We start from the raw sequence: 13,553 nt of genomic DNA on the forward strand, positions 1-13,553 counted from the left end.
TTAGTGGGATATTGTTATTGGTACGTTGTTTGTAGTTATGTTAAAAGAGAGTTAAAGCGCATTATGAATTTGGTTAATTGTATATTATGCATAATTTTTATTTAGAATATGATTATTGTAACTATAATCCTGTATTTAGCTCTGGGAAGTGGGGGGGGGAAGTGGGTGGGTTTGGGGTGGGAGGGATTTGGGGATATATTGTAAAATTTTGTTTTTGTAAAACTCTTTAATAATTTTTTTTTAAAATTTTCCTATTGTAGTAGCATCCCCAAGCTAACTTAATTCATAAAATAGAAAGTATAACCTTAATCTGCATTTTACTATTGGAAAAAGCTGTAGCTCCAAAGAGATCATCTAATCTTATAGCCACTTAAGAAATATTTTTTACATATTTAATTTCAGGTAAGATCACCTGAATTGCGTCATACTGGCTTTCAAATGGAGTCAACATTCTTTAAAAACACAATAGCAGAAGTAAAAGCTTACCGGTAGTTTGTATTTGTGGGTTGTTGTTTTTTTTTGTTAATTGCGACTCTCTAAAATCAATAGGAAATTATTTCAAATATTCTATGGAACTACATGTTAAAATTAAATTTCATCCAAGTATAGAATATACAAAAAATAATGAACAATATTTTTTATATATTCATCTGTTAAAATTTAACAACTAGCTCTATCTACAAATTTGATGCTTGCTCATAGTTGTAATCTAGCTAATTAACATATATGAAAAAAATAGTTTTCAGTCATTCTAACACGGTGTCAAACCATCTATCAGAATTTAGGGCACAAATGTTTTTGCAACCCTCCAAGGTCCCTTCCAACTTTACTATTATGATTATTGCATGCTACTGCAAGTTTTTAATTCAAACTTTACAAAAGCAAGGTTTTTTCCAAGAAAATCAAAACCCAAAAGTTAAAGGCAAATCCATGTGGTCCAGAGTCTATCACTTTGCAATTCAAAACATCCTCACATATTTATGTGATGTAATATTTGTAATTGTTTGAGTGTACCTTTCTGTCTCACAAGCATGTCTCCTTTTATCTTCAATAATCAGAATATAGGAGAACTACTGCAGTAACTATTGTGGATTTCAGTCTATCCTCCTAATCTGTTTATGAATTATTATGGCAACAATTTAAATCAGTGTTCTTGAAGTAGCTTATTCTAAAAAGCTGTTTTGGCCTGGCATCTTTTATATTGAAAAAATAAGAAATTAAGTATTATTTCATGTGTACGTTAAGCTAATGTGATAATATCTGACTGACAAGCCACATTTATGGCCTACTTGTACCTGTAAAGAAAGAATACTGGTCTTCTTCTGAAAGACTGGCATGGATACTCAAGTGCTAGGCATCTATGACAATGTTACAGCAAACAAGGCTTTCCAAACATGGCCTGCTAGTACATTTGGGAGTTCAAATTATAGTTGGGTTAAAAACTGTAAGCATAAATCAAGCATGAAGTTTTGCACTAATTTTAATGGAAAAGTAAAGAGTGTATTAGGTGGTTAGGATGGAATCTTCATGTACATAAAAGCTTTACATGATTTTTATATTGAACATCATTTCAGTTCATGTTGACCACACAATTTAAAATGTATATGTTAGCACTAGTAAGCATATTTAGGATTGAAGTCCCAAAGGACAATATAAGAGAGCCAAAATGATATAGAATATAAGGTCTGGTAAAGGAAATTTCTTTTTAAATCTTATTCAATTATGATACTCAGTCGGAAATAACTTTTTTCAGTAATGCTCTAAGGATAAAATAGGATATGTGTATGTACTTACCAACATTTTGTACAGAAATATTAGAGTATCAGAGTTAAAAGATAGTATGTCCTGGAGTTTTAAAATGAATTATTTTATCATTCTAGAATTAAAATTCCGGTGTTAAATATAGAATTTTATAATTGCTTCTCCCAGACAGTTTGGTCTCATGTCTATCATAGGCATATAAAAATAATGGAGACAATCAAACTACACTTTATGATATTGAAGATTTTTTTTCCCTGAAACTGCACTTACATTTTAGGTTTCAGTGCACTGACATGAAAATCAAACTATCGCTTAAAAACTGATACATATTTTAATCTATTAAGAGCAGGCATATTTTAGCTGGGAACATTTTTTTAATTTCATCTGCCAATAAAATAACTTAATATTGAAAATACATCTAATGTTTCATGATAACCTATTAACAACTATGGTTCAATCCTTTTGAAATGCAGAAACTTGAGGTTGTCCTCAAAATTTGTATACAAAGAATTCCTTATTCAAGATTTAATATGCAAATTTATTCATACCTGTACACATCTTCAGAAGTGTGTAAAAATATTTTCATATGCAAGTATTTTGTATAAAATGGATAATTTAAAAATGAAAAGTATGTAAAATATACATTAAATGAGCTTTTCAGTTAATTTGATTTATTATTATTTTAAAAAACATTCCTACAAATTGGGAATTGTATATAGTTCTCCCTTTTGACTGAAATAGAACCACCTTTATATATATATATATATATATCTTTTAATGAAGGGCTTAAAGTCTGATCGTATTAAGAATGACTTAATGACTTACATATTTTCATTCAAAAATATATATTTGAAAATTATATGTTCTTTATAACCATATCACTAAATGTGGAAAGGAATTATAAATTATGAAAGTTAGTGCAATTATAAGCTAATTATTGAAATTATATTCCACAGAAACATACAGATCTGCTTCAGCTTTGGGGCCAAGTCAATCTTTAATATAAGTTGAAAAATAAGGTAATAATAATGTAAAATATCTCAAGTTTTCTTCTTTAGATCAAGTTTGTTGTTGTTGTTGTTAGCTGCGAAGTCGTGTCCGACCCATCGCGACCCTATGGACAACATTCCTCCAGGCCTTCCTGTCCTCCACCATCTTCTGGAGTCCATTCAAGCTCACGCCCACTGCTTCAGTGACTCCATCCAGCCACCTCATTCTCTGTCGTCCCCTTCTTCTATTGCCCTCGATCTTTCCCAGCATTAGGCTCTTCTCCAGTGAGTCCTTCCTTCTCATTAGGTGGCCAAAGTACTTGAGTTTTAGCTTCAGGATCTGGCCTTCTAAAGAGCAGTCAGGATTGATCTCCTCTAGGACTGACCGGTTTGATCGCCTTGCAGTCCAAGGGACTCGCAGGAGTCTTCTCCAGCACCATAGTTCAAAGGCCTCAATTCTTTGGCGCTCAGCCTTTCTTATGGTCCAACTTTCACTGCCATACATTGCAACTGGGAAGACCATAGCCTTGACTATACGCACTTTTGTTGACAGGGTGATGTCTCTGCTTTTTAGTGTGCTGTCTAGATTTGCCATGGCTTTCCTCCCCAGGAGCAAGCGTCTTTTAATTTCTTGGCTACAGTCCCCATCTGCAGTGATCTTCTGAAATAATTTAAAAATATTTGGACAGAAGCCAATAATCATTAAGGACATCTGAACTGTGAATTTTAGTGTATGTAAAGGACAAGAGTGAAAACTGACACTTCAGTAATTTCAACCACATTAATGGAAAAATCTTAACTGGGTAGTTACTGAATTGTCTTTTTTAAGGTTTCTTCTCATTATATGCCTGCATGAAACATGTCCCTCTCTAACAAGTGAGAGGAAAAAGACAGAAAGAAACAATAGTAGTTAGCAGCATTAAAAATTTTCTGTTTGCGATAGTGCCAGTTTTTATAATATATTTTGTCCCAATATTTATTTTATGAGCAATATTAGAACATTTATTTCTTTCCACTGTAAGTAGTACGGGTTATCCATTAAAGAGAAGGCCCAGTGGTCATATAACTGACCTCTATTCCATTTAACTATTACTGAAACATCTTTAACAGAAATGGATGAACAAAAACGAACGTCCTTAAAGTTGCAAGGATGCCCTCCCAATAACTTAACTGTGCAAAACAGCTTTCAAACAAAAAGGATATAAAAAACTATTCTTGTCTCAGTAAGCAATTTCTCTATTCATTGTATCATTGTTACTTTTTAAAATGAAATCCTTTTAAGTTATTACTTAGGCCATTACATTTTCTCCAAGGAAACTGTTTATTTACATTCCTTTAAATGATTGCATCATTTAAAAGGCATATGCAAGATAGGCACAGTTTAAGAAAATAATAAGATTGAATGATAAGATATATCCATGTAGAATTTAGCTACAATACATTCAATGGGCCTTCTTTTCAAATAGGCATGCATTGTATTGCAACCTTGCTCACCTGGCAAGGGTAGATGGCTGCATTTTGCTATCAACAATAATAATAAAAAGTTATAAAATTACACTTATTCCACACTAAATTGCTATGAACAAATACATTCATTCAGCATGTCAGGACAGAATATCCCAATACTGATCTATAAATATATTCATTTTCCTCTAATGGCCCAATTAGCCAATTTGAGGAACATGTGCAATGAAAAAATGCAACTGTAAATGCCTGTATCTCTAGACTAACACAAACAGTGTGAAAAGGTCTTGCATAATTCCCTTTTAATATGGACATTGGCAAATAATTCAATTAGATTTTAGGTTACTAATAACTACTAAAATAAATCTCAAGATTTTAACATTTTTAGTTTGTACAATGACAATGTTTCCTTAATATGTTATCAAACACAATTTTCCTCAATAAGAACTAGTGTTATAAACAGCAGTTTAACTTTTAGCATGCAGTTCTTTCATCAAACAATTATCATACATTGAAAGCATTACTTTTATTTCATTCTCCCCCTCCTTTTTCTCTGAATTAATTCTTTTAATTTTTTTTATGATAGCTTTGAATCCCATAAAGAAAGATGAATTATCACACACAGAGCCCAAGCTGTGAATCAGGAGGAGACAAATAGAGACCCCTACTGTGTTTAACAATGTAGAAGAAATTTCGAGTGCTATAGCAAAATTTTTATCCTTTTTCTACAGGCCTCATAAGCCGACAATATAAATCTGAACAGTGGAGGGCACTCTTGCTATGCAAAAATTGCATTGCCCTGATATATTTCTTTCCATCTATTTAGTGGCCTAAATTTCACAATTTAAGTTAACAGCCACCTGTGGCAGAGTCATCGTGTGCCTTCTGCAGAAAGCATATGCAACATTTAACCAACTGCTAAGGCTTTATGAATCCAGATTAAGAACAGATCAAGCACTCTACATTTTGACTGCTGATAAAATATTATCAATGCATAACATATTAAAATGTAATTATTGTATCTGTTTGACTGAAATCTCAAAGATTCAGTTGTATATTTGTAAACTAGTTGGTGTTCAATATTTAGACTACAGTGATAAAAGATTTTATTGGGAGTTAATGAAGTATTAAACGTTGACTATTTCATTAACTTGGTAAAACAGGAATCAAGGCCTAACAAAAATCTAAATAATATAAGAGACTGATCCATTTTTGTATAACCGTCCATTTTCAAAGACATAAGCCAGCAGGCGGAACTCTAGAAGATATATGCAGGTTTGATACTATGAAATTTTCTATAGAGCACTGTCTCATTGAAAGCAGGAGAGCTGTTTGTATACGTATGTGCTAAATGATCGTGATTGAAAATCCAGCCATGGAACATTATGAAATTTCTCATAATGTTCTGCATAGATAAATTGATATCACTAATAAAGCTTATGCAATGAAATATTAATGCACTTAAATAATGAAGATTAGCTTAGAGAAAGACTAATCACTGTTATTTTTCTAACCTAAGTAAATGACACTATATAAGATTAATTAAGCAATGACATACTGTGTAAAACCACAACTCTTTCCTTAGTACTGCCAGCTTGTGAGTTGAACCTCATAGGTATTTGATAAGCTGTACAAAATATGTAAAAACTCATAAGCATCTCTAGTTGACACTCAGATTTGATGTTAACACTTAAGACAACAAGTGGTAAGCCATGCTGCCAAGGTCAACTGCACAGATGTACTAATTGTATTATGTGCTTGACAACTAGTGGCCACCCCTGGCAGGGCAAAACAAGCAAAGGTTAAATCAGCAAACCTTGTCAAAGCACTTCTAACTATCCACCCTCAGGGAAAGTTCATTGGGAGCTTGTTGGCACTCCAACAATCCTACCTTTTCACTGAAAACAAACAGAAAACTCTCTACTACACTCAACACTTAAGAGACAGGAAACAGAAATGATTTGCTCTCAAACACTAAAAATAACATGCATGCATTATTTTTTAAAAATATACAGGCATTCTGTGGTTGTGACAAAAGTGGGCTTTAAGCTTCTATTGATGTTCTTATTTTCTCGAGTAACAATGAAAACTTTTTATAAGACTGCCTTAGTTCTGCATAATTATTGCTGTTTTCTGTATGCAATTAACATTAGAAATGCTCTCAAAAGTATTTACATTTCATAAGTTAAATAATGCATGATTTGTCATGAATTTGATAACAATCCTGACTTTACTCCGAACAAAGATCAATAGATTTCAAAGGGATTGTTCTCAAATTTATAAAGTATTGTTATTTTTTATTTTTACATATAGATCCCTATAAAACCATTTTCTATAATAATGCTGTAAAATGAAATGAATACTTTTTATCTGTAGAGAAACATAACTCCATACTATAATACAATATCATACAAAGTGATATTGTGAATATCACTTTGGATCTACATATTGCTATTTATTGTGAAAAAAGTTACTTTTCATTTGTCCTAGATATTTTGTTCATATTTCTAAAGTTTGCAGCCACTTTGGATACAAATTGTATCATTTCGGTGTATTTAATTTTTCAATTTTTTATTTATATCAATCACAGCAGTCTATTTCATTATTTACAAAATTTAATACATCTTGTACTTATCAGTTAATATTCTCTAGATAGTTCACTGGTTTTGCACAGTCAATAAATCATGCAAAAAAATGAAAGCTTTTGCTTTCTCAGTGCTTCAACCAAAGTAACATTTTTTTTATTTGCATTGTTTTTTATTTTTAAATTATATTTTAATAGAGTATTAAAATATTTTTAGAAAGAGGTAATCAATATTTGCTTTAGAACTTGAATGTTCAGCTGATAGTAATCATATACAGATAATTAATGTTTGTAATATTTTTATTTATGGGAGCACATATATACTTCTCTCCTCCCAGCAGTAATGACACACACAAAATTACACTATCTTATTTTTGCATTTGTATAATAAGCAAATTTAAATTAATGTGCTATTAAACCATTCTTTAGTTTGAATAGTATATAGAATATAATGTGAACATCTACTATACAGCTGTGCACAATAATATAGGGTAATTGTGCTCTATCATACTAATAATAAATCTAATATCTTAAAGAACTGTTTTAAAATTGGAAAATACAAAAGGGCCTTTCATTATTTTAAAAGGCAATTTGCTAAAAATCACAAAATTTAATGTTTAATTAAATGTTCCATATCATCTCTAATGTTCTTAAGAGTAATATAGGTTAAGTATAATAGAAAGCAACACATTCTACTTATCTATATGTTTCTTATAAACATTAATCCTGCTATCTTATATCTACTGGAATAAGCCCACTGAATTTAAATAAACTTACTTCAGAATAAACAGGAATTTTTTTTAAAGAATACATTCAAAGGGATAAGTCAACAAAATAACAGAATGATGAACTGGAATATAAAAAACGATGCAACTGCATTTCGGAAAGATATATAGTTCAAATATAAGAATTCTGATGAACAGGTTTTTAAAACAAATTTAGTATGTCACAAAAATCCTTAATACAATATAAATGCATTTTACAATTATTTGAAAACCACCTATCATTATTCTAAGAGCTGGTCCACTTTAAACTGAAACCAAACAAAAAAACATGTTACTTTAATATGTACAAATTGCATTCTAGAAATCCCTCTTAAGCAATTTTATAGCTAATTTCTATTCAATTATTATCCACTTGAAAGTGCTATGTGGTACCCCTCCCCCCCAGAAATTGGTGAATGCATCTGGTTCCTAAGTGAATGCAGTGTTTCCAATTGTTGTAACAAAGCAAGACTGTTCTATAGCACTAGTAATCTGTTGATTTAGAGAAATGTTAAAATGGAGATGTAAATTCTTCTGATACTCGAGATCAACTCATTTAGCATATAGAATAGCAAATTAACTATCTTGGGATTTATAATAATTCCTTCAGATATCTTGCCACTCTTTATAATGACAATTTCTTTCAATATGGCATCCTTTTAAATGTTTTGTTCATAAATACCTTTTGTTCATGACTTGTCAGCATCAACTACTATGCAGATTCTAATTAATCACTGCATGTAAGCATTCATTTTCCAAATTACCAAAAGCATGACCTCTCTCTCCAATAAACATTTCAACATAGTAGCTTATGTTATTATGACTATTTTGGGTTCTGCTTTATGAAAAAAAGGTCCCATTGCTCTATAGTTTCAAATTATTAATGTGTTTCTAAAACATCTTTTTTAAGACTGCTATTTAAATTTACTGATCTTCATATAATTTTAAATATAATTTATCTTTCAGTCTGTCTGCTACTGTGTAACATTCTTTCTGTGAAGAAAAAAAAAGTATACCTACTTTTAACAGCTTTTCTTAATGGATTATATCCTAAAATGCAGCACTAAATGTGTTTTCTCGTGTGTACATTTACTAGATACAATAACTTGAGGAATTCTTTAAGAGACTCATGAATTAAAATACTAAACAGAACTAAGGTTAGTATAGTGGGTATCTTTGAAAAATATTATCTGCACTTTTTTTGCCTGTTTTATATGCTTAAAGTGTTTTTGGCCTGTTGCTGAACTAAGAACCAGGAACAGTGGCATTGCTTATAAAGTGAAATGAAAAGGCCTGATATGTCTAAATTACAACATCATCTTATTCTAGAATATACACAACTAGTTAAATCTTTCTGCGAGCAGAATATTTGAACTAAGTCAGATAAAAATGTTGAACACTTAACTAATTTAGCTCCTGATGTGATTTTGGTAAATCAGAGGTCTGAAATTGCAGAACTCTGCATGTAACTAATTATCAACATATATTTTATATTCTATAAACTGACATGCATTTATTAAACAAGAGAATAAACATTTGATCACAATTCTCTAAAATAGTGAAGTATTTACATTGTTGCATTTTAAGGATGCTGGTAAAGCCGATTTTGAGCTATTGAGTGACTACAATAATAACGCTTTAAAATTCCTCACTGGGATGCAATGTAGTCCTTTTGATGGGAAGACTGTCTTTCTTATTCGCAAGAAATAAATCCATTCATTTGATCATGTAGTCATTGAGGGCAATACAAAACAAACCAAGTGTGAGAAATTCTATGTGATGAAGTAAACAAAACAAAACCCCAAAAAAAGGGGGGAAAAGAGAGAAAATCCATTTCCATGACAAAAAGATGCTTTGTTCTTAATCTACACACCATATGCAAGCGTTTCTTTTTTAGCATATCTCCTGTTCTAATCTTGGGTGACATGGCTACATAGATAAGACTCACTAAGCAAAACAAAAAACCCTCCTAGTTGAACAATTTTCTTCAATTTATTAACTCACCAGAAGTGCCATAATGAGGCACTGAGGTTTTTCCTTAACTTTTAAAGTATTAAGAGTATTGTTTACATTCTTAAACCAATCAATCTATCAATCTACTCTGATAATTTTTTCTATCATTTTTCTTTTACTAAGTATAAATATTAATAAATATGAAGTATTTGGAAGGCATTTAAAATATTTTAAAATAAGGAATCTCTTGTTTTAATTTCAACTATCCTTCAAGAAACTTGTTTTTCATTTTATTACCATTATCGAAGAAGCTGTTCAAATCAGCAGTTGTCAGCCTTTCCTTTCAAGAACTTTCTTATTAAAAAAAAGATATGGAAGAAATTAGAAGTTCTGAATAATTGCCAATGTAACAAATGCATTTACCTTGGGAAGTCAGTTCATGCTGCACTAAGCTGCATGGTTGCAGTGATGATTTAGAATAGCCAAAACTCTTATGGCTTAGTTCTCTCCCTCCACAAGCCCCTCTTGCCAATGAAGTATGTTTGTGTGCTTTTTTTCTGAAGCATTTAAATGTGTAATTTTCCTTAGAGATTTTTTTTAATGAAAGCAATCAAGCTAGAATGTGCCTTTTAGAAGCAAAAGAATCATTCTCCCAGTGACTGCTTCTTTATCACTATCCTGATCAGTATGGAAGTTTTAAGTGACAACCACAGGAAGAATGAAATACTTCATAACTGAAAAAAAAGTAATCTGAGGTGGTGGTGGTAGGGGGGGGGAAAGAAAACTAAATGATAAACTTTAATGTCATATACAGATTGCTGGGCTTTAGAATTATTCCAAATTGACTTCTAAAGGCAGCTCAAAAACCTTTTAGTCAATTGCAGCTAAATCATTTTGAAACCAGATGCAACTTGTTTTATAAGCACCCTGAGCACGCCTGGAGGCTCTCTTGGCCTCAAGGGGCCCAAATAAATTCGTCTTTTTTTTAAAAAAAAGAATCTTATCTTTTCAATAAGCCCGGAACGAATATCCCATTTTATAATCCACCTCAAATCCTAAGGAAACCCAAGAACATCTTCAAGGCAATTGTGGTGGCAAATGAAAGCAGGCGTGAGGCAAGTTAAGCTCTGCCCCAGGGCAGACAATTTATCCACCCCAGGCCCTGACAATTATTCCCAGGCGTCACTTCTATTCCCTCCCTAACATTTAGAAGAGACCTCTCTCTCTCTCTCTCTTTTTTGCCTTTGAACATCTGACCACCTCTACTTATTTATGGGACACTCCCCGGCCTTTGGAAGCAGCAGCCCGCACCCCACCCCAAAGCCAGGCCTAGGTCCAAAAATTTCGCGGACCAGAGGGAAACCTTGCTTCACATAACTGACCCTGCGCAATCTTTGCGCTCTCTCTCTCTCTCTCTCTCTCTCTCTCTCTCTCTCTCTCTCTCTCTCTCTGTGTGTGTGTGTGTGTGTGTGTGAGTGTGTGATGCTGAGCACTCCCCCCACCGAGAGCCCTTCCCCCTCGGTTACTTCAGGAATTACACTTAAAACTCTAATCCGGAATCGAGCCGGCCCAGCAGTCAAGCCCGCCGGCGGGGGTTTACTTCAGAGTAAAAACAAAAGCGAACCGCAAAGAAAAAAAAATTTTTTTTTCCACCTCAGACGCTCCAGCAGGCCGAAGGCGGGAGCGCCTCGCCGGCCTTACATCCAGGGGCAGGGAAGCCGCCTCCGTCTCCAGCAGGGCCGCTTCCGGGGTGGTTTTTTTTTTTGGGGGGGGTGGGGGTGGAGGGGTGGGGATGTCTGACACCACCGTAAAGATCCAGAAAGGATTTTCACCGTTTGCTGTTTCTCCTTCTCCCCGCCGCCCCACACCCCCCTCCCGCCCCGCCGCGGTCCTCAACTCTCTTGGCAACTTTCTGCTGCGAGGGGGGGGGGGGAAAGACGACAAGCGGCGCGGGGAACGCGGAGGGACGAACCGGCGAACGAGGAAGGGGGAAAAAAAAGCGGCCGCTTCAGTCGAAAAGTCAAACACTAGGAAAGAGACGCAGATTTGTTTAAAAAAAAAAAAGAAACGAAAAGGCGGCAAACCGAGGCTCGGCTTAAAAGCGGCGGCGAGAAACAGCGGCGTCCGCGCGGGGCTGGGGGTGGGAAAGGGGAAGGGAGGGGGGCGGGAAGAAGCACGAATTTGTAGTACGTACTTCGCTCCCACCCCTCCAACTCCCGAGAGCGGGGACGGTCTAACTTAACTCTTCCTCTCCCCCCCCCCCGCTTAACCTCAGATGTCCAGCCATAATTCAAGCCCGCCGCTGCACGCCGAGTTTGCCAGCAAGGGACTTTGGTGGGAAGCGAACACTTGCTCCGAGGTGGTAGTAGAGGGTGGGGGGGGGGGGAAGGCGAAAAACTTCGGCTGAGCCGCTTTAACTTTTAACTCCCACCCGAGTTTCTCCTACCTCTTCCCAAGCTGGCCTTCTCCGGGCTGCTCAAGCTCCCTCTAGATAGTAAAATCCACCAGATCCCCGGGCTTAGAAAACACCCACCGCGCGCGCACGCACACACACACACACACACTCACACACACAGAGGCGCACGTAGGCACCCGGCTCAGGCCGCCCAATCCCGCCCGCCTGCCTTGCCTTGCCTTACCTTGTTCGGGAAGCACCTCAGCTTGTAGCTCCTCGTCGGATTTGAGATGTTGGGGCTTAGCTTGCTTTCGTCGAGACATACTGCTAGCTGAGGTGGCTTCTTGTGCCTGCTTTTTGCAGAGACATCGGCGAGAGGTGGAGCGCTGCGGGGAGGGGGGTGGTTAGGTAGGTGGGGGAAAAAAAGACTTGGTGGCGAAGAAAAGTGTATTGGTGGCGTCGGACCGCCACCCACCCACCCCCCTTCCTCCTTATTTCAACGGCAACAAATTAGCGCGGGGGTGGGTGGTTTGTCGTGCGTGCAAAGAGAAACGGAATAAATAAAATTCGCCAGCGAGCCAAGCGGCGACGGCGGATCAGCCGGGCGGGGTAATCTGCGCGGGGCTTTGCTGAGCGCGCTGCAAAAAAAGATAGGGCGGCTGCGCGGCTCGCGCATGGGGCTCAGTAATTATGATTGTGAATAATGCATGGCGATTAATGATGCTGGGGGCAAGCGCGGATTGGCCCGGCTCCAGTGGACTCGGGCTGCATATGTAAATGCGGGAGGGCGTTCGGCAATTAGACGCTTCGCTCGGCCAAATGCTGCGTCTGCCCGGCACCAGCAGCGCCTCCTGCGAGAGGCACCGACTGCGACGGCGGCAGTAAGCGAGGGGACACAGGCGGCAGCAAAACACACGCACGCAGTCCGGGGAGACCACTCTCTGCGGGTGCAATTGACTTTACACAACATAGGTGCACAAGCTTCACTGCTGGGAGAAGGGCAGGATCTCCGCGGTTTGCTTTTTGGGTAGCTCTGCTCCCTTGGTTTTCCTCGCTGTTGTTTTCGGGTTTTGGGTTGGTTTTTTTTTTTTGAAATTACATCACTCGTTGTCTTTTTTCCAGGTTCCTCTTTATCCAGAAGTTATTCTTCATCGCGCGCTTAAGTTTTTCTGCGGCGCCTCTAAATGTCCTTGAGGGGAGACTTTTTTTTAAAAAAAAAAGCAATATATTTTCCTTTCTTATCTCTTTCCTTTCGCTGCCTCTAAATCTTCACGTCCTATTCTCCCGTAGTTTATTCCTTCAAGCCTGGCCCGGAAGCGGCTTCTGTTTCTCTTGGGGGGGGGAGGAAGAGGGGGGGGAAAGTAAACAGGCAAACTCGGGAGACTTTGAGCACTTCTCTGTCTTTCACTTCTGGCGTTCGTCCTCCTCCTTTGTGCTAACAGCCTCTCTCCCCCAGAGCCGCCTGCTTTTTGCCGCTGTAGCTTGGTCACTTCCTGTTGTCCGGGGGTCGGAAGTTTTCTATCTCTCTCCGGTCCACCTCTCTCGCCCCGAGACAGGTGGCGAGGTTTCTCTACGCGCGGTCCCCCCCCCCCCCCTTTCGTTTAGGTGCCACTCCTCCAGACTTGCTCTTGTCCTCCTTTTGA

At 36.7% G+C, this 13,553-nt stretch overlaps 1 protein-coding gene across 2 annotated transcripts in view; it reads right to left on the reverse strand.

Annotated features, from left to right (window-relative positions):
- Positions 1 to 12,233, reverse strand: part of SALL3 (spalt like transcription factor 3) — a gene marked incomplete at both ends in the record, with an annotated part of 20,611 nt that extends 8,378 nt beyond the window's left edge. For both annotated transcript variants that reach the window (XM_081325394.1, XM_081325393.1), the window contains one exon: positions 12,155 to 12,233. In XM_081325394.1, coding sequence (XP_081181520.1) covers positions 12,155 to 12,233 — 79 coding nt within the window. The remainder of the gene's footprint in view (positions 1 to 12,154) is intronic.
- Positions 12,234 to 13,553: the final 1,320 nt, after the last annotated feature.

Source organism: Vipera berus (assembly GCF_964194415.1).
Source record: "Vipera berus genome assembly, chromosome: 3".
Taxonomy (NCBI): domain Eukaryota; kingdom Metazoa; phylum Chordata; class Lepidosauria; order Squamata; family Viperidae; genus Vipera; species Vipera berus.